At 39.1% G+C, this 22,214-nt stretch overlaps 1 protein-coding gene across 4 annotated transcripts in view; it reads right to left on the bottom strand.

Moving 5' to 3' along the window:
* Window positions 1-3,321: 3,321 nt before the first annotated feature.
* LOC127625346 (glutamate receptor 4) overlaps window positions 3,322-22,214 on the bottom strand; it is a 124,728-nt gene continuing 105,835 nt past the window's right edge. Inside the window, exons 12-16 of one of the 4 annotated variants that reach the window (XM_052100591.1) lie at window positions 14,829-15,027; window positions 13,866-14,113; window positions 8,334-8,448; window positions 6,561-6,698; window positions 3,322-5,141 (exon numbers count right to left, since the gene is read on the bottom strand). In XM_052100591.1, the coding sequence (XP_051956551.1) occupies window positions 4,977-5,141; window positions 6,561-6,698; window positions 8,334-8,448; window positions 13,866-14,113; window positions 14,829-15,027 (865 nt within the window). In that variant the 3' untranslated portion in view covers window positions 3,322-4,976. Of the gene's footprint in view, window positions 5,142-6,364; window positions 6,699-7,586; window positions 7,702-8,333; window positions 8,449-13,865; window positions 14,114-14,828; window positions 15,028-22,214 lie in introns of those variants that run through there. The other 3 variants (XM_052100595.1, XM_052100592.1, XM_052100593.1) reach the window with 3 other exon arrangements.

Below are 22,214 nucleotides of genomic sequence, written 5' to 3'. Positions count from 1 at the left end.
GTTTCTCTGCTCCCGGGAGTCTTGGCCAAAGTTCTCCAGCAAGGGTCTTGCCTCTTACTGATAGCGCTGCGCTGGCCGAACAGGGTATGGTTCTTGGAACTAATATCTCTCCTCGATGGCTCACCTTGAGTGATTCCGGACAGGAGGGACCTTCTGTCTCAGGCGCAGGGGACGATATTTCATCCCCAGCCCGAATTGTGGAAACTTCATGTTTGGCCCCTGAAGGGTACCAACTGAGGGACACAGGGCTGTCACCTGAGGTTATCGAGACCATTCTTAGTGTTAGGGCTCCCTCTACCAGAAGAATCTACACCAATAAATGGGGTGTCTTCGAAAAGTGGTGCAGTTCACATGGTGCAGATCCAGTTAACTGCCAAATTGTTTCAGTTCTGGACTTTCTGCAGGAAAAACTGTCAGCAGGCATATGCCCCGCTACTCTCAGGGTTTATGTGGCTGCCATTTCGGCTTGCCACGCCTTGATGGATGGGGTGCCTTTGGGGAGGCATCCTCTACCCGCTCGCTTCATTCGTGGAGCCATGCGACTGAGGCCTCCTGTTAGGACCAGAACTCCTTTATGGGACTTAGCAATAGTCCTGGAGGGTCTGGTTGAGACCCACTTTGAACCTCTAGGGTCAGCGTCTGACAGATTTCTGACTCTCAAGATGGTCTTTCTTATGGCGATTACCTCTCTGCCGGACTGTCAGAATTTGCCCCAGGAATGGCCAAAGCTATTCTGCATCCTCATCCTGACTACCTTCCTAAGGTGCCTTTTTCGACACTACATCCTGTCACTCTTGAAGCCTTCTGCTCCCCACTGTTTTTAACGCCAGAGCAGGAAAGACTTCACGGACTCTGCCCAGTCCGTGCCCTTCAGACTTATGTCCACCGCACTAGCCAGTGGCGTAAATCAGGGCAATTATTTGTCTGCTATGGGGGCCGCAACAGGGGGGCGGCCGCTACCAAGCAGACTATGTCACATTGGGTGAGGGATGCTATTGCCCTGGCCTATGAGGCGCGCGGTCAAGCTTCGCCAGTAGGTGTCAGGGCTCACTCCACCAGAGGGGTCGCCTCCTCTAAAGCCTTGGCTAGAGGGGTCCCTCTGCAGCAGGTTTGTGATAAGGCAGGCTGGTCCTCTCCGCACATATTCATCAGATTTTATTGTTTGGATGTTCATGCTACTCCGGGCTCTTACGTCCTTGAGTTGACATCTCAAGCTCATGCCTGAACAAGTTTGTGACACGGCAGGCTGGTCCTCTCCATGCACATTCATCAGTTTTTATGGCAGGCTCATGCCTGAACAAGTTTGTGATGCGGCAGGCTGGTCCTCTCCGCACACATTCGTCAAATATTACGGTTTAGATGTTTATGCTACGCCGGGCTCTTACGTCCTTGAGTCGACATCTCAAGCTCATGTCTGAGACCTATCATGTTTTTGTGAGCATACTTCACAACCGTAGGGGTCCGTACATCCCCAGTGCGGCGGCGTGGGTATTGCATTCCCAAAAGCTCTTAGCAAAGCGCTGCATCATAGTGAAGCTTTTTGTAAAGGGATCGTCTCAGGTTACATGTGTAACCCTTGTTCCCTGAAATAAGCGGAACGAGATGCTGTGCTTCTTTGCCGCACTGGGACGTCCCAGGACTGCTCTTCAGAAAAAGATATCTGACGACACGCTGGTGACGCGTCTATTTATAGCCTGGCCACAGGTGCATCTAATGATCTCACCAGCCGAGGCTATAAATTCCGGTCAATGTTCATTGACGTGTTACACACATATTCACAGGGTTGTTCCCAAAAAGCGCTTAGCAAGGTGCAGCATCTTGTTCCGCTTTTTTCAGGGAACAAGGGTTACACATGTAACCCGAGACGTTTCAGTTCTATTCACCAGGAACCCTGAAACTTCCAAACTGGCTCTTTTAATGCAGCCTACTACCATAACTATGATATATTTAATTCTACTGATTTGGAGGTTGGGACTTATTACATTAAATTCAAAAGACATTTTAATGGCTAGGTGTATAACTTCTGTGTAAGTAACAGCACACATATGTTCTTGCAAATATATTGATTGTTTTCCAAAAGGTTTCCCAAACAATCTTCTCATCTGCCATCAGGATGTAAAAAAGATAATCCGACCCCTAAATGGCACCATTGGTTGAGCCAATGTCGCTATCTTTGGCTGGTTGCAATGCTAAAACCATTGTTGGGCTGACAACTTTTTAAATTAATCTGTTACTGATAACGAATTACACAACAAAAATTTTAATCAGGAACATAATCTTTTAAATAACTTTTAGGTAATCTGATTAATTCTAAATTACTTTTAGGTTATTTATTGAATGTTTTGATGAAAATCTAATTTTAAGTGCATTAAAGGAATATTCTGGGTTCAATACAATTTAAGCTCAGCAGTATTTGTGGCATACTGTTGATTACCACAAAAAAAACAAAACAAACAAAAAAAAAAAAATAATATATATATATATATATATATATATATATATATATATATATATATATATATATATATATATATATATATATTTCTACTTTTCCTGCCTTTTTGTTAAAAGAAAAGAAACATTTTAGATTACATACTATTTAAGTGAATGGGGACAATTTCGGGAGCTTTTAACAGCAGAAATGTGAAGCTTTTAATTTTATAAAAGCACTTACATTATTGTTCTGTTAAAACCTGTATATTAGTTTAGCTGTAAAATGGTTTAAAACATTTTTATTCAGGTCGTTTTAGTGTTTAAGGGTTTACGACGTTACAAACAGTGAGTATTTTAACGTTTATGGATTGGCCTCATTCACTTCCATAGTAAGTGCCTCACTGTAACCTAGATTTTCGCTTTTGCTTTGTGTGTGTGTGTTAATCAACATTATGCCACATATGCTGTTGAATGAGCAAAACTTGTATTGAACCTGGAATATTAAATATATTTCAATTTTTTGAAAGACAATACTGATAGGTAATGCAATCTGTATGCAATCCATAAAAAAGCTACTCTAATCTGATTACACACATTTAAAAATTTAATGCAATCTAATAACATGTAGGCTACTTGATTTTTTTTTTTCTATGACTGAGTAATCCAGATCACTTGTAGTCCATTACTACCCAACACTGGCTAAAACAAAGCAATGTTTCGATAGCGCTACAAGAAGCAGTGTTTACAGTTTTCGATAAAAGTCATGCCTACTTATAGTTGTCTCTGCATATAAAGATGGGACAGGAGAAAGCATTTTAACATCTGAAAAATTACACACTTCACCTTGCACTAATTGTAATAAAGACACAGGTGTAATTTCATGTCCATTAATATTTTACTAAAAATAAATATTTACAATTTGAACATTTCATCCAGTTTAGGATACCACATTTCATCACAGCTTTAGAGACCAAACAAACCTTCAATATTGGTCAGGGCCATTGTGTATCTCCAAATATGTTCATTCAGGGTAAGTGAAAGGAGAAAAATACAAAGTGAGACAAACAGATTGTGTGCTTAAGTACAGGTGCTTGTGTATTCATCAAGACAAAGGGGAATTAGAACATACATTTCTAACAAAATCAGGTAAAATGCAAGTTTAACAGAACTGGGCAGTAAACAGAGACAGATTAATCTGCATTCTATTTTGGCATCCTGACAGATTCTGTCCCATTGCTACAGTTTCTGGAGAACATGCTGAAGGCCTGAATGAGGTTACACAGTGTTTTTCAGAAAAGGCCAAAGCTGAGCTCTAACCATGGCTCTCACAATTCAAACAGTGTCTTCAGAGGTGTTCATTGTTTTCGCCATTTTGTTTTGTAATTTCATTAGCGCAATTAGATTTGCGATTAACTGGACAGCTCTTCCCTTGCAATTTATTTTATTTTAAAAATGTTCTTTATTTAATTCATTAAGAAATGTCTGCTCTAAAATGAATGGACAAACATTTAAATACTCTTCAATATATTAACTTTCAATAATTAATCACATAAATCAAAAATAAAAATCTGTTTCTCTGGGGGAAAAAACATTCTGTAGGATACCATGGTCTAGGACTGCACAGTGATTATGCAGGACATTGCTTGGGAAAGAGCACTGGTTGAGATGCACTGAGGGTGTGTGCCACATTCCCGAGAATCATGGGCACATAGTTCACTGGCACTGATATCATGCCCATGTAAATAAATCCATAGATTTTCATTTACATCTACATATATCAAATCATCATTTTGTTTTGATTTTCATTATCGATTTCTAGCCATTATTGCAATAAATCAGTTTCTAAAGATGGTTTAAAAAGAGAATTACACTCTGTTCACTAAAGAATTTGGTATTTACAAGTTCTTTAAAAAGCAAGTGAGTTGTACAGTCTTCTATTTACAAAACCATGTAAATTTATTTAGGTATGATTTTATAGAATATATATTAACTCTTCTTCACAGTTTATTTAGTAAGTATTCATTTAATACCATATCTGCTATTATTCATGTTAATAATAACCTCTAGGGCAAACAGATGCCCTATTTAGTGATTGATGTTGAGTTACTTTTATCTGGACCATTGTTTCGGTTTGGCAAGGGTTATGGCAGAGTGTAAGAACAAACAGATTTGCCAGCAGATTATTTTGCCAAACAACTAACAAGATTCAGTCCATATTTTAGTTCGTTTTGATCCCTTCCTTCGCGTTTCAACGACAAAGGAAGCAGTTCTGAGCAAGTTCTTTGAACGTAAATTGCAAAATCACTTAAGTCTCACAGTATGTGCTATAACCATCCTCCATATATCTTGTGGTGGCACAAACAGGGACTCCAGTGTGCCGAGCCGCCAGGAGCCCTCGGTTTCTGTCTGTCTATGAAATCTCAGATTCTTCAGTTCCTTTTCACTGATTGCTCAGCTTGGTGGCTTCATTGCTGTAGGGTTGGTTTTCTGATGTCTTGTTTGCGGTTTCTGTAGAGTTTAAGGCACTTGAAAGTTTTTGGTTTTCACGGTAAGTCAGATGACACCAGAGCCAGTCCGGAGCTCTGTCGCAGGGAGGGGCCAGAGTGCACAGCCTTCGGGCAGTCGGGAGTCAGGACGCGCCCGTTCTCACCCACACTTCCCGTTATAGACAGGCGCGCCTTGTTCCGCATGGCTTCGGTGAAGGTGAGCTGCATTCAGAATGAGGCGCACCATGTGAAGAGGACACAGAAAAAAAAGGAAGGAGAGAGGGATAGAATAGGATAGAAGGAAAAGAAAACAGTCAGTTACACAGGTTTAAAAAGAGAGAGAATCATCATAATAAGATCATCATTACAGAATTAATGCACAGTCTCAGCAAGCACATGTACAAAGCACCAGACTGTGACACAGTTAACGATGAAGCATTTCAAATGCATCTGGCTTAGTCCTTTGATTATTTAGAGCCAAAGATGACTGGCCCATACTGTACATTTCTAACTAAGGAGTTTTCAATACTTTGGATTAGAGGTCTGCACTGAACCCGGCCCGACCTGACCAGTACACTCATATTTTAAGTCAGAACCCAAAATCGCTCACTCTTTTTAAAATTCTTCTCCTGGCAAGTCAATTATTTTTTAATACAGTGCATTTTATTTAAGCATATGTACATGTTCGCATTTATGTTTGATTGTAAGTGCCTTGCTGTAACTGTTTTTTTTAAAACAAACAATGGATGAATCAAAATAATTTGTTGTGGTAATCAACTTCTATTGAACCTTGAATATGCCTTTAACTTGACACAGTGATTTAAAACTGTGCCAGTCCTGCATGAGATGCTGAAAAATCAACATCACGCAGCGCAACAGTCAGAGACATCCGTCCAATGTGTTTATTAACAAAAAAAATTCGAAAACAGCGCAAACGGACACAAAAACACTTTCAGTGTGAACAGCCCCTCACTTGTCCATTCGCACGCATAGTTTTTCATTAATTACAGACTCAAACCCGAAGTTTATACTAAAACAACTGACCTGAAGCTGGCCAGAAACAAGGCGGTTGGTTGGGTCGAGTCAGGCTCAGGTCGGGTAGCAGACCTCTACTTTGTATATGGTGAAATTACTGCAAAAAGCTCACTTGATCAAAATAATCTATCTATTATTTTCATTTCTGTTTTATTTGCTTTTGTTATAGTTATACTGCTGAGTGGACATCACTTGTAAGAGAGGTCACCACACAGTGGCATTTGATTACAAACATGTGCAATCCAGGTCCCTCAGTCTTCAGCATGCACAAATACGTGAATGCAAGTCTCCACTTGGAGTACATAGAGAGGAGACAGAACAAGGACGTCACAAACACAAGAAGCTTTACCACGGGCTCACACGGTCAACACGGCAAGCTACTGCACCGAAAACTGAGGAGCTCCACTTACTACTCCCGTGCGCCTACATACATCTGACCTCCTACATCTCTACTCCTTCAGTAGCGTAGACGTTGTAACCCTCTCTATATGTGGCTAAACTCTGAGTGCTGTGGGTGGGACTTGGCCCTGGCGAGGGCTGGGGGCTGGGTAGGGGGACAGGACTGGGGAGAGGAGAGGAAGAGGGGCGACGTTCAGACTGTTCCACCTTCATTCTCTTGGCCTCGTTTCGGGACTTGTAGCAGAACTCGATGAGGGCCACCAACATGGCCAGGCCCAGGCCACCGACCAGGATGTAGAAGACCCCAGCGACATTACTGAGGCTTAGGGCCTGTGAGCTCTTGTCCTGAAAGCAAGAGGAGGAAAAGGGACAGGAAGTTACTGGGGTGAGAGTGGAGATAGGACACATTTAACACTAACACATACGCGCATACACTCAGACAAAGCACTTGCTAATCTAGAAATCTATGCACTACCATCATTCAAACACAAAATCACACAAAAGTACAAATTTAGATACAGTAAATACATGCAAATCTTCCCAATCAATCTTTTCTCGCAGGCTAATCGCAAAATGTCATCTAGCTGACCTTTGGATTACTTCTGTGATGACTTCTTGCTATTTTTGCTTTGCTAAACGGGTATTGTACTTTCACAGCAATTTAAGGGGTGACAATTGGTTTGTAATTACTGGCAATGCCATTTTTTTTCTTAACTCTCAAAAGGATTGCTAGCTCCTGTTATAATGTAATTAAACACTGTGAGTTCTCGATCAGACACAGGATTTAACTTCTCACTACGTTTTAGCATCTCCACTTGCGAGGCTTCTCTTGCTCTCTTAGGGATCCACAAGTCAGGCTGCTGGTTTGCCATGCAAAAAAATCAATGGTACGCTTAGTTAAATAAGCTTGGAATACCTTCAAAGCCAAGTTACTTCCAGTCCTCTCAGGTAATAGGAATAGAGGTGTAAGATAGGTGTACTAATGAAAACACATATCTAATAAGACATTAACGATTTAATGAAGGTATGCTGGGCATACTGAAAATATCCTAAGAAGCATGGATTACATGAATGGTGAGAAATCAACAAATCTGAAATCTCCTAATCCCTACAGATGAACATGCGCTAGATATCATAGTTTTGACCTAATTTCTTTCTGTGTTTACTGACACAGCCTGCCACCATGTCTGCTTGAGCATTAGACAACAGTGATGGTCCCAGACTTGGACTGACCTTACTTCCCGAGTCCTTGGGTCCACATTCGCCCTTATCGTACCACCATTTGTTTTTCAGCTTGTCTAAGATGCCTGATTCACTCAGTTTCAATACGGCAAGGTTTACGGGGGTTCTTCAACCGCGCAGAGGAATGTAACACAAATAACATAAATAACATCATAGGACATGTTATTTTATGTTATTCACTCATAACAGCTGACACAGCATTTGCAAAGTGACCGAGCGAAGGGTCCCATCGTATTATATGTCTCTGTGCTCCATATAAGAGAAGAATAGGGGCCTGCACAGGAGCCACAGACATTTGAATGGGACCTCGCTCCATCGGTTTAGTAACGGGCGCATACTGCCACGGCCTGTTTCTCTACCAACACTGGAAGCAATTACTGTTAAACCACAATTATTGGCATATAACAATGCATCCCACACTTTTTGACCAATGAATTCCATGACTTTTCCAGTTTTTTTTAGCAATTTCTAGTCGATAAAGTATTTTAAAGCTGAGAATGACAGAATTCATGACATATATTCATGACAGAATTGTCATTTTTGGGTGAACTCTCATTTAAAGAGGGACTTTGTGCCTAGTATTCACAGCGAATATTTGTGCTCTGACAGTAATTGCACTCCCCTTTCTCTTCCAACTAGATAGGGTCAGACTGTAGGTCAGATATGTGGTGGCGGCCCGGCAGATGCTCCTGTTACAGAGGAAAATGTTTACCCTCACTGGTTGACATAGTGGCTAACCTTCTCACCACCTCCTCCGCTGCCACACTCTCCTTTGTCGTACCACCACTTGTTTTTCAATTTGTCCAACAGGCCTTGTTCATTCAGTTTTAAAACTGCCAGGTTAACTGCACTTCTTGAAATGATAAAACATAGTTTGTCAGTAGCAGCAGTGTGTCATTTAGTTGAGCAGAATCCAATCAGGGTAAATAAAGAAAGAAAGGGCTGGAAATCTCTATAGATTTGTCGTGCCTAGTTCCCACCCCAGTTTCCTTTATAAAATACTTAAAAACACTGAACCACAGAGGACAAAACTCTCTTCTCATGTTTTCATGTTAATTCGCACCAGCCGTATTTGTCTCTAGTTTACTATACACCTCCAGATAGAGGAATGGAAAAATCAATATCTCCCATTGCTTTTACCCCCACTCTTCCTTTATTTTCTGTTCGTCACTCTACTGCTTTACTACAGTATGTACTCAATATTGCTGTGAGATGCGCAGAGGGACCTCACGATATTGAATGTCTGTTACTTTCCCTATATGCTGCTTACGGACTGTTTAAATGCATATTTTAAGTGTTTAAGTCTCTGAAAGTGCTGAATGAGTTTGATCCTTTTCCCCAGACCCCTGCACTCCCACCCTCGGCTCTGCATAAGGGAGTTTAATGCAGTTCTGCTCCTAAGCATCAGGCAGAAACTTTCCTTGCAATTTTTGCAATGGGTAGAGTTGGATAATGTTTAATATAAGTAGAAGCATAGTCTATCAATTCATGTAATTGAATACACAAAATCTAATTGGATAACTTGCTGTGTTTCATACAGTAGGATCCCAAAGTCTTGAGACAACTAATGAAAATGCTTAAATTTAGCATTCTTTTGAAATTTAATACAGAATTTTTCATCACAAATTATATTATCAGAATAAAATTTTTTGTGCAAATTTGAGTTGAAAAATGTATGTACTGTATATTAAAATCAGAATTTCTCAATATTTTGTGTGGTCCCATTTTGCTTTAGTAATAATTTTAGAATTTCCAATGCTATGTGCATTTTTTTTTTTTGTGTGCTTACGTTTGATTAGTGACCTTGAAATAGTGCAGAATCTTAAAGTCGGCATGAAGTCAAAATGTATCCTATTTGTTTTATTAATGCATGTGACTGGTCTTATTGTGAATGATTCATCCATGCATTTTTTTTTTTTTTTTTTAAAACGTTGACCTCGCAATCTTCATGTCATAATTTGCTCTTCTGGTGATATGACTTACTCTTTTCTGCTGATGAATGCAAGGCCGTGCTGCAGTTAAGCCAGTTTTAAGTCAGTTCTAACCCTGCCACTTCAAGAGTTATGTACACAAACCTGGCGAGAAAGCAGCCAATGTAGAGATGAAGAGGTGTATTTTCAGCTGTATTCCTCCCAAAAACCTATACCCCAAACTACCTTGGTTACGTGCCTGCTGGCTTAAATGTACATTTTGAAGGAGAAAGAATAACAGGAAATTTGAGGTTGTGTTCGAGACATTTCACGCCTGAATCCTTCCAGAGGTGATCATTACTGAATTCACTCTGCCAGATGCATCTGGAATTTATTCATATTTTTAATGCAGGTATCTTGGGATGTACAGCACGAGAAAGTGTTATTTTTTTCTCTTTATATTTAGTGTATTGTGATTTAAAACGTTGAAATATTGTGATCTTGAAAGGCTGCAGCCTAAGTGTAAGTAAAGACTGCGATGTGCTGTGTGCGTTTGTGAGCTGGTTATGGATTAATGTTGTCAGTTAGATCATCATCGGTTCTAAAGTCAGTATTGAACTGTGTAAAAGTTGTGTGTCTGTCTGTGTTTGCACTGCAAACTCGCATTCAGCTCAGCCTCCATTCCAGTATGCAACGGGCACTTTTTACAATCCAATCAATAAGTCATGGATAAAATCAAGTCCCCACCCAAGGGCTCTACAGTGTGACCATCTCAGTTGCATTTGCGACTGAAAATTACTGTGTGACAGTAAAAAAATATTTAGGCTCACCGGTGTGTCACCCGATTGAAGTAGGGGTGTGAGAAAAATGTATTCTCCGACGAATCGATTCTGAAAATGCGGCAGCGGAGTGGCGCTTATGCCCGCGCCAGAGACAGATGTTAGAAACATCCACATATTCTAAAGCCATGCATCCTACAAAACTGATGGCAGACTGGATGTATCAACCACACACCATTTGTCTCCTAATGAAACTGTGATCCCGAAATGAAGGCAACAGGAGAGTTGATTTCATGATTACATGTCAACAAAGAACATGAAATACGAGCTTGTGTCGTTATTGAACAAATTTTTACAACAAGGTGAAAAAAACCACCTGAAAATAATGATGAGACAGCGGTTCGGGAGACGGGGGTGATGTTTTTATTTTCTAATTATTTATTGCTTCCCAATGTCTATTACTCCTCTTGCGCTCTTTCATTTGCTGTTGCTCATTGCCAGTCTCTCGCTCGTCAGGAAGAGTGTGCAAACTCTTGTTAGATAAATAAAAAGGCCTTGGACAGATTTATTCTAATTACTATGTTAAAATGATTAACAATACTTTAAACATATAAAAGTGATTTAACATAATCAGTTGAATTATTTAATGTAATAGTATTGTGTTTTGGGGACTGGGTATCTCAGCGAATATTGACGCTGACTACCACCCCTGGAGTCACGAGTTCGAATCCAGGGTGTGCTGGGTGAATCCAGCCAGGTCTCCTAAGCAACCAAATTGGCCCGGTTGCTAGGGAGGTTAGAGTCACATGGGGTAACCTCCTTGTGGTCGCGATTAGTGGTTCTCGCCCTCAATGGGGCACGTGGTATGTTGTGCGTGGATTGCGGAGAGTAGCATGAGCCTTCACATGCTGGGAGTCTCCGCGGTGTCATTCACAGTGAGCCACGTGATAAAATGCACCGATTGACTGTCTCAGAAGCGGAGGCAACTGAAACTTATCCTCCACCACCCGGATTGAGGTGAGTAACCATACCACCATGAGGGCCTACTTAGTAGTGGGAATTGGGCATTCCAAATTGGGGAGAAAATGGGATAATTAAAAAATTTATAAAAATAGTATTGTGTTTTGAACCAATTTCTTTAATTTATTTTCCTGAGGAAAGACTTCAGTGTTTATCACTTTTTACACCTACAAAACTGTTACTTGATTTGAGTGTCAAAACCTGGTTATAGTCAAGCAAGACATGTAGAACCCCAATTTTGGTCAAAATGTGAAGTTACTGTGTTTTGCCTTTGCATATATCAATTAGATATTTTTTTTGATGTATCAGGAATCATTCTGAAATCAGATTGTGACTCCCAGAATCAGATCAAATCGTGGCGCCTAAAGATTCTCGAGATTCCCTAGATTGAAGCTCATGAAGTGTTAGTACAATCAGAATAAAAATTACAACTCCCAAATGCATCTACACTGCACAATTGTTACTGTATGTTTCACACTGCGATTAGCTGTTTTTTATCACTTCAGTCAACCGATCAAGCTCGAAAAAGTTGTTTGAGATGTTTTAGTCAGCTTGAGTGAAATGAAAAGCATCAAATTTTACTTTAAAAATTAAGTTTACAAAGCCTGGACAACTGAAATATGCAGAATCTGATTGTTGTACATTGTGTGACAGGAACATTAATTGTGTTCAGCAGTGCAGATGTCAATTTAGAGTTCTTAAATATATTTAAGAGGACCACACTTCAAAGACTGAACATTGTGTTTCTGTATATTTATGTTCACAAGATGAAACCGATAACATGAGCTGCTGTTGTTTTTTTGCATACAGCCTGTCAAATTAACTGAAAATATTCCATTTGGTTTATAAGAATTTAAACTCTGACATGACTCTATGTTCCTGAATTTTGTCATAATTGATGACCTCCGTTTTCTCATGTCTTTTGTGCATGTCATATTGTGGCACATTATCGTTACCATCTCTAAAAAAAACTGAACTACACAAGTGCTTCTAAAAAAATGTAAGCATAAAGCCCTGCCCCACCCTACATTTTTGTCTTGTTTTTTCACTCGGAAATACATGACAATACAGAAGTCTGTAGCAATTTCAGATTCATGCCAGCTTTAAAAATGTCTTCTTTGTTTGACATTTTCAAAATCCAAGAACTTTTTGTTTCTTTTTACCAAACAAGACAAAACTAAAACTACACAGATTTTTTATTTTGTTGTTGTCTCAGACTTTTGGACCCCACTGAATAAGTCCTATGTGTCAATATGATGGTGAATTTAAGAGTAAAATGTATTTCAGGCGAATGATTCAAGAGAGGTTTATCCTGAATGCAACACTGATAAACACACAGCCCACAGGAACAAAGAATGGGACAGGGAAATAATGTAGTGAGATACACCTGAGCTGAGGAGTGGAAGAGAAAGAAGAGCATTAAAGGACACTGTGCTGTACATTTGAAGCCATGCAAATCTCCTGCACTGGTCTGACATCAAGCTATAAGCCATTATACGCTCTTCCTCTCAGGATCAGGAGAAGTGTCAGACAGACCAACTCTGCAGCAAAATGGCTGATCCTAGGAGCTACTGTCATCTATAAGTGACTCTTCTCTGTATAAAGCAGTGTATCTTAATCCTAGTCCTATGAACCCACAGCACTGCAACTTTTGGATGTCTACCTTATCTAATACACCTAATTCAAAACATCAACTTGGTAGTAGATGCTCCATGACCTTAACTAGGTACATAAGATAAGGGACACATCCAAAATGTCCAGTGCTATGGGTCCCCAGGACCAGGATTAAGATACACTGTTATTAAGTATTGGAAAATGTTGTTGTTTAAATGGTGCAAGGTTATATACTGTATCTTTAAAGACCCCATGAAAGAGCTTCTAGCATAGTTTACTATCCTGTTTATATACAGTATATAGCAATAGGCTTTAGTTATGTCACAGCAGAGACCATAATTTGGTACTGGGGAAGGGACATTCTCATCTTTGAGAGCATATAATTGGACAAAAATTTGTGCAGTGCAAGATGAGTCATCAATATTTTGGTCAATTTTCCTAAAAGAGAAAGACAGTAGCCTAATTTTTAAATGTATATAGCTGCTACAGATTGCTTTAGCTAACTTTTAAGATTACACCAGTGTAAAGATGGCTTTAAAGCTAAAAGACATGGACTAAATGTGACAAAACTCCCATTTAGATTTCACAGGGTCTTAAATGGTCCTTTCTAGCCTACGTGGGAAAGAGAGTTAGGTAGAGTCAGACCAGGCTGAGTTTTTACAGGCTTTTCTGTTTGTTTAAAATCATGACCATCACCTAAACATCCAAAAATATCAGTAAAAAAACATGCATGCATTAGTTTGCAATTACCTGCTTGAGGCTATATAAAAAAAGAGAATGAGAAAAAAACATAAACACTATGTATACAAGACCCTTAACAGCACACAAGAACACATAAATGTGAGCAAAGCAAAAAGAAAGAAAAAGGGAAAAAATAGAAATAGGCACGCCAGGGAAGGTGGAATACCATAACAACACGTGACATATTGTTATACTACTCCACCCACCTTAACTGTGAGCCCTTGGGCGTGGCCACCCCGTAGCCTTTGGAGTCCAGGTTGCCTCCAACTTTCATAGTGTCGCAGGGTTTACGCTGTTCCGTGTACTCGTTCATAGTGGACTCCAGTAGGAAGGCATACTTTCCTTTGGACTTTCTCACCCTTGCTACACCCTCTGCCGTGGTCTTAGTGAACACTGTGGGCTCTGCTGACTTCATGTAACTCCACATTTTCTCATAAACGGCGATCTTTGACCTCTGAAAGTTAGGGTAAAGGTGTAGAGAATGCCAGTGAAGTGTGCAATGGGAAGGCGCAGAATCTTTGTTAGTCATTGAACTACAGCGTCATTTATTATTAACAGCACTATTCCTTTGCTTAGATTATTGAAAGGAATAGATCAACCCAAAATGAAAATTATCTCATCATTTATTCACACTCATGATGGACTTAAAACAAACGTATTTTTAAATTACACTGTAAAAAGCGGTAAACCGAAACAGAACCCTGTAAGCAATGAGAGGGGACTGAAGCTTTCAAGCTGTAAAAAGGACACACAAACACCATCAAAATATCATAAAAGTGGTCCATATGACTTGTATGCTATCTTCTTAAGTCTTAGGTCAAATAGAAGCTTTATACGCTTCAGTCCTCATTGCAACTGTACGTAAAAGAGTGACCAGCACAGTCTTCAGAATTTCTTCATATGTGTTACACAGAATAGAAGGTCATACACAATTGAAATGCCATGTAGGTGAGTAAACGATAACATAATAAAAAAGTTTGGGTGAACTAACCCTTTAATTAGTATATTATCAGCAAATCTTTTTTTTTTATATATACTTTTCATCTTTAAGTCATGCCATCTTAGGAGTCATCCTTCCTTCCACTTCACCCCCTATCAACACATACAACCCCCCCCCCCCCCATCAACACATAAACTCCCCCCTCAACCCATTAGCTTTGCCCACTCACCCTGAAGAACTCTTTGGTGGAGCCTGAGTCTAGAGTACCATACGCTATGTCTGTCTGCTTGGCTAGGTCCTCGGCACTCTCAATGGGTGACACCATCCTCTCCACAGTAAGGAAGGCAGCCAGGTTGGCCGTGTAGGAAGAGATGATAATGAGGGTGAAAAACCACCACACACCACCCACGATGCGTCCAGACAGAGACCTGCACCAACAGTTGAGAGAGGAAGAGAGTGGAGATGAAAATGACCAAGCAGGAGTGGTGAATGACAGAGCATGAAAGAAAGGATAATAATATTGAAAAACAAGGGGAAGGGGAAGGAAAAGGGGTATTGAGAAAAGCAGGAGAAACAAATGGAAAGAGATGACCAAAAAAGACACATCAATTGTTGTTGCAATCATTGCATTTTTTTCATATATATATATATATATATATATATATATATATATATATATATATATATATATATATACATTTTAAGGGCTGTCAATCACAATTTTTTTTTCAAATTAAATTAATTTCATGGCATGGCGATTAATTAAACTTAACACATATTTAAAGCATATTTGTTGAGAAAGCCTCTAAAATAACAATAATTTAATACAAAATGATTAAATAATTATAAAAAGTCATATTTAAATAATTATGTTATGTATATTTAATATATTTTATCAAAGTAAGTCGAGTGTTAAAAAATACAATACATAATGTGGCTTTAGTAGGCAAAATACATATTGTTTATGTTCATATTATTGAATGTATCAATCATTTGCCTATAATTCACAGCAATCTATTTTATTTGTCAATCTGTCTTAGCTTTATTATAAAGGCTTCTCTAAGGAAATGTCAATGTACACACGCATCAGACAGATGCTTTTGGAGCGTCTGCGATGCAGAATCTCTACAGATTCTTCAAATGTTGGTGGACTCTCTTCTTCAGTTCACCCCACAAATTTTCTATGGGGTTCAGGTCAGGGGACTGGGATGACAGAACCTTGATTTTGTGGTCAGTGAACCATTTTTGTTTTGATTTTGATGTTTGTTTTGGATCATTGTCCTGCTGGAAGATCCAGCCAGGGCACATTGTAAGATAGAGTCAGTGATTCCATGTATCCAAACAAGATTTCCAAGTCCTCTGGCAGAAAAACAGCCCCACAACATTAAAGATCCAGCACCACAATTAACCGTGGGGATTGGGTACTTCTTCATTTTTGTGTGTGCCGAACCCATAATTTTGTTTTGTTTCATCTGACCATAGATCCCGGTCGAATTTGAAGTTCCAGTAGTGTCTGGTAAACTGAAGATGCTTGAGTTTGTTGTTGGATGAGAGCAGATGCTTTTTTTCTTGAAACCCTGATGTTGGTGATGTATTTTGTGTATTAAAATATCTAGATCCGCCCCTGCACCAGATGTGGAATAATGTCGCTAAAGCCCACTACATTCAGTGCATCTGGAAAGTAGTCACAGCGCTTCAATTTTTCCACATTTTGTTATGTTACAGCCTTATTCCAAAATGGATTAAATTAATAATTTTCCTCAAAATTCTTCAAACAATACCCCATAATGACAATGTGAAAGAAGTTTGTTTGAAATCTTTGCAAATTTACAAAAAATAAATGACATGTACATAAGTATTCACAGCCTTTGCCATGACACTCAAAATTGAGCTCAGGTGCATCCTGTTTCAACTGATCATCCTTGAGATGTTTCTACAACTTGAATGGAGTCCGCCTGTGGTAAATTCAGTTGATTGTACATGATTTGGAAAGGCACACACCTGTCTATATAAGGTCCCACAGTTAACAGTGCATGTCAGAGCACAAACCAAGCCATTAAATCCAAGGAATTGTGTGTAGACCTCCGAGACAGGATTGTATCGAGGCACAGATCTAAGGAAGGGTACAGAAATATTTCTGCATTATTGAAGGTCCAATGAGCACAGTGGCCTCCATTATCCGTAAATGGAAGAACTTTGGAACCACCAGGACTCTTCCTAGAGCTGGCCGCCCAGACAAACTGAGTGATCGGGGTAGAAGGGTCTTAGTTAGGGAGGTGACCAAGAACCCGATGGTCACTCTGACAGAGTTCCAGTGTTTCTCTGTGGAGAGAGGAGAAACTTCCAGAAGAACAACCATCTCTGCAGCACTGGCCAGAAGGAAGCCACTCCTCAGTTAAAGGCACATGACAGCCTGCCTGGAGTTTGCCAAAAGGCACCTGAAGGACAAAATTCTCTGGTCTGATGAAACAAAGATTGAACTCTTCGGCCTGAATGGCAAGCGTCATGTCTGGAGGAAACCAGGCACCCCTCATCACCTGGCTAATACCATCCCTACAGTGAAGCATGGTGGTGGCAGCATCATGCTGTGGGGATGTTTTTCAGCGGAAGGAACTGGGAGACTAGTCAAGATCGAGGGAAAGATGAATGCAGCAATGTACAGAGACATCCTTGATGAAAACCTGCTCCAGAGTGCTCTGGAACTCAGAATGTGGGGAAGGTTCATCTTCCAACAGGACAATGACCCTAAGCACACAGCCAAGATAACAAAGGAGTGGCTACGGGACAACTCTGTGAATGTCCTTGAGTGGCCCAGCCAGAGCCCAGACTTGAACCCAATTGAACATCTCTGGAGAGATCTGAAAATGGCTGTGCCACGACACTCCCCATCCAACCTGATGGAGCTTGAGAGGTCCTGCAAAGAAGAATGGGAGAAACTGCCCAAAAATAGGTGTGCCAAGCTTGCAGCATCATACTCAAAAAGATTTGAGGCTGTAATTGGTGCCAAAGGTGCTTCAACAAAGTATTGAGCAAAGGCTGTGAATTCACTTTCCGGATGCACTGTAAGTTGCTAAAATAGTCGCTAGTTGCTAAATGGCTCCTTTACTCACTAAAGAGGGTCACACTGAATTATATATTTATACGTAATATTCTCATCAGTTTTATTCACCAAGTTAATTTTTTCATCCTGGTCTCATAGAAACACGTTACTATACCTACATATAACTACAATGATTTTTACATGACTTAAAGGGCAGAATATCACTTCATAAACACTTTTCGCACTGTTCCTCACACAATGCTGTCTTATGACACCAAAGCACTTTTACTATTGTGCATGACTTGTAAGGCGTACATTTTAATGTTGGCATTATTACATACTACATTTATAAGCTTGTTCGAGTGCAATCAAATTTTACATTAGCTCAACTGAGAGTGCTGCATTTGCAAATTACCTAGAGACGTAAAGAGCAAGCGAGTCGACACGTGAGTTGAAAGTATCGCAGAAGCACAATAAAACTAAGTGGTTGCTTCAATGATTGCATTTTTCTGACATTTGTTTTTATGACAATATCAGTTAGGTTAAGGTTTAAGGCTTATTGTAGGGAGGTACATTTTGTTGATTTAAAACTCGAAAGTTCATTAACCCAACAAAACGTAACTGTTTGGAAGAAAATGTAGCCTACATTTGAATTGACAAAAATCGCAAACCCTTGAACTTTGCTGAGTCTAGGTAAGGATCTCTTCCACTCTTCCATCTCTTCCACGATCTCCAGCCTGGTCTCATGAAATGTACGTGGGTATGGCTACGTTTTGGCAAAACGTAATGTACGTGGTGTATTACAAGTTTGGCTGTAGTTTGAAAGTGGAATGTCCAGCTGATGGTGCCAAAACCCAGTGAAATTAAGTTGTGTTCAGATGAGCTTTTGAAGGTGTATTTGGAGGTTTTAATGAGTAAATGTACTTCCCTTAACAAAAACTGTATCCTAAACCTAACCAATAGTGCTTTAAAATATAAATGAGACAATAAAAAGACAACCTAACCCAACCATACCCCTAAACCCAAGCAATAGTGTTTTAAAATGAAAAAATAAATGAAGCAATTAGCCAACCAATGGCTAAACCTAACCGATAGTGTTTTAAAATGTATAAGCAAAATGAAAAGCACATTTTCTGAAGCAAGCATGTCTTACCATGTCGCTTCCATGACACTGTAGTGTGATGTTTCAGCTTACGTTCTTGAGCGCAAGCTGAAGTCCAGTGCTGTACCATGTGAGCTACCGTCTAATTTTTCAAACGATGCGTTAGAGTAAAATTGTGTCCATATCATAACATACTGTAGCAGTGTATGAGTAATAGAGAGAGAGAAAAATATAAAGTTTTAATCAGCTTTTGACCTTATGATTTGTGTTAATGTGAATAAAACATTGTTGTTTTAGCACCTCTAGTGTTTATTTCATCTAGAAACTGCAGCGATTTGTACCTGGAGACACGTGTAATGACGAGTTTTGCAAAAATGTATACAGTCAGGTTTTCACTATAAGACCAGGTTGATGATCTTTTGACAAGGTGCCATGAAGGCAGATTGGCTATTTAGAGAGTGGGCAGGCGGGGATGTCAACCACAATGGGGGCGAGGTGATATAGCCCAACACTGTTTAACTTCTCACCTCACCCTGATCATGCAAATCAGTTTACAGGATTGTAGTGTAAAATGGGCATCATGAAATTATGCACGCCTGTCCTTTTTTTTCCTTGCTGTCATGGAAACACTGCTTTGTCAAGGCACAAAATAATTTGCTTTCTGAAAGGACACTAAATAGAGCTTATTTTTTGTTGTCCAAAATTTTTAATAATCTATCATGGATGTTTAATTCAATGTATTCAATGTCAAATTCGGAAAATGTTCCTCCTTGTTTTCTCCCATTGAAATTCATGCTAGTCTACGCTGGTCTTTTAAGCAGGAAATCCTTTTCAAATTTCCTTTTTCCAGTAAAGCCGATTTGAAACAATGTGTTTTGTAAAAAGCACTTTACAAATACAATTAAATTGAACTGAAGTTTACAAATGGAGTCACAGTGCTGTCACCCACCCACCTTGCCAAGTCTGAATCTGAGTACATTTTGTAACTTGATGTTGAAATCCCAGATTAAATGCTTGACTGCTTGTGTGTCACAGTGATCGGGGTGTTTTATCCAGGCACAACGAGAGTGTTAGCTGCTGCTAAACACTAACCTGTATGCAGACACACCATTCAGGCCTGGTGATGTCTGAGGATCAGATGCATCATGGCTCGCGCTAACTGTGGCTAATTGATTTGACTTCATGAGACAAAGCCAATTTAATAAGAACCTAAATTGAGTGGACACGAAACCAGTGAGTCACCCCTCAGGCCACTCCACAGCCCTGCCGTTTGGCACACAGTATCATTCATAAAGATGTATGATCCGTGAACAAACAGGCATTCTCTCTGGTCCCTCATCATGCCATTTCTTGTAATACAGACATTCTGATCACAGCTCAATGTTGAGAGACTGTCTCTCTGGATTTCACACATCCACACAAAATAAGCAAACTATCACCAGTGCATCCCTCAAAACAGCTCATTATCAAATCAGTGCCATTAGAGCTGTGAAATGGGATGCGTTACTGTCAGTGAAACCCTGTGCATTACTCACAACAGAGCTTGGTGCAGATCGCTCAACACAAATGACACATCATCATGTGTGTGTTGGAGCGAGAGAATGTTTGGCGAATTCAAATTACATTCTAAAACGTTAGCAGGGGTATAATGGGGAAGATTTGTGGTGGACTGGAGGGAGTAAAAAAACTAAAGGAAGAGGGAGAGAAAGTGAGAGTGAGCGAGACAAGAGGAGAGAAAGGAAGAGACCTTGACATGCTGTAGATAAATGGAAAGGTCACTGCCTGAAGCCACAGTAAGCCTCCAGCATTTTATTTATTCATGGCTTCCTCTCTACATCCATGATTAAGATTTAATACCTGCAAATCATTTTGTCCATACATGAGACCAGAGTCGTTCACAATCATGCTCCACGTTACTGATATTTTCTCCCGCTGGTAAATTGGAAAAATTTAAGAAGCAAGCTCTCGCATTGCCCAAATGAAATACATTAATTCATATTTAGCAGCGATGTCTATCCCTTCGCATTGTGAAATACAGCACACTGTGTTTTATTTCTGGAAAACAACTAGATAGATCACTGGAATTTTTTTCTTAATCAGTATTTTCATCTTGTTTTCCTCAAAAATCTCTAAGCATCCTTGCAACAACATACATTTGCTTGAGGTACAGCATTGCACAAGATATTAGGACTTGTTTAAAGATAACATCTTCAACTAAGTTTACATTTATTACCTCATTAGCAAAAAGTTTTATTTTTTAGGTTTGTGCTTCAAATAACAACACAATAAATAATACAAACACTTTACAATACGGGTGCTAATTCATGCTTAACTAATGCACAGATAATATTGAGTTAATGTATGACTCATGATTAACTAAGCCATTCATTAATGATTGTCACATCAGCAACTAATAAAGAGTCTGTCATATTAATATATTAAGTAATGTATGAATTGCTATTAATTAGATGTGTAATCGTGGATTAATTTCCTAACAACTTATTATATGAGCTAATAGTGTTAATTAATGTGTTAATTACCACAATGAAATGAAGCCACATATTTGAACTTCCACCCAATACGGGCGCACTAATATGCATTAATACATGCTTAATTACTGCATTATTACTGCAAATTCATGTGTTAATTACACCAATAAAAAAAGAGACATACAAAATATCACATATGTATTTATATGTGATATTTTGTATATATCTTTTTTTTATCTCTGTATCACACTGTATTTTTTTTCTTTAGTGAGGCAATGTTTTTGAAAATGTATGTTAAATAAACAGCTTTTATAAAGTCCAATGATGGCCATTAATGATAAATAAGTCCTCAAGTCATGGCTTTTTAGGCAGTAGTTTGGCTTTATCAGCATTTGTTTTAATTAAATATTAACTAATGGTTTGCAAAGATATCATTATGTTATGACTCTACTTGTTGGGGACATGACTATTAACTCATCATTAAGTAATTGTTGTAATTAAAACATGAATTTGCAGTAATAATGCAGTAATTACTGCATTAATTGTATGTATTAATGCATATTAGTGTACTTGTATTGGGTGGAAGTACAAATACATGGCTTTGGCTCATTGTGGTCATTAACACATTCATTAACACTATTAGTTCATATAACAAGTTGTTAGGGAATTAATACATGATGACACATTTAATTAATAGCAATTCATATATGACTTAATATATTAATCAGACAGACTCTTTATGAGTCTGTCAGAATGTTTAGATATATTTTACTGGAAAACAGTCTGATTAAGAAAATTATTATTCACAATGATCAGTATGACCTGGACATTATAAGGCATACAAAACATGCTATTTCAGATTATATAGGGCATATAAAACATGCTATTTCAGTTCAAGGGCATCAACTTTTATCCCAGAGAGTCTAATGTAGATAAATTATTTGAGTGCAGAAATTATCATTTTGGCATGGAGTGAACCTGGGG

The sequence above is a fragment of the Xyrauchen texanus genome, chromosome 31 (genome assembly GCF_025860055.1).
Source record: "Xyrauchen texanus isolate HMW12.3.18 chromosome 31, RBS_HiC_50CHRs, whole genome shotgun sequence".
NCBI lineage: Eukaryota > Metazoa > Chordata > Actinopteri > Cypriniformes > Catostomidae > Xyrauchen > Xyrauchen texanus.
The sequence above is the reverse complement of the archived record's forward strand: the minus strand, read 5'-3'. Positions and strand labels throughout refer to the sequence as shown.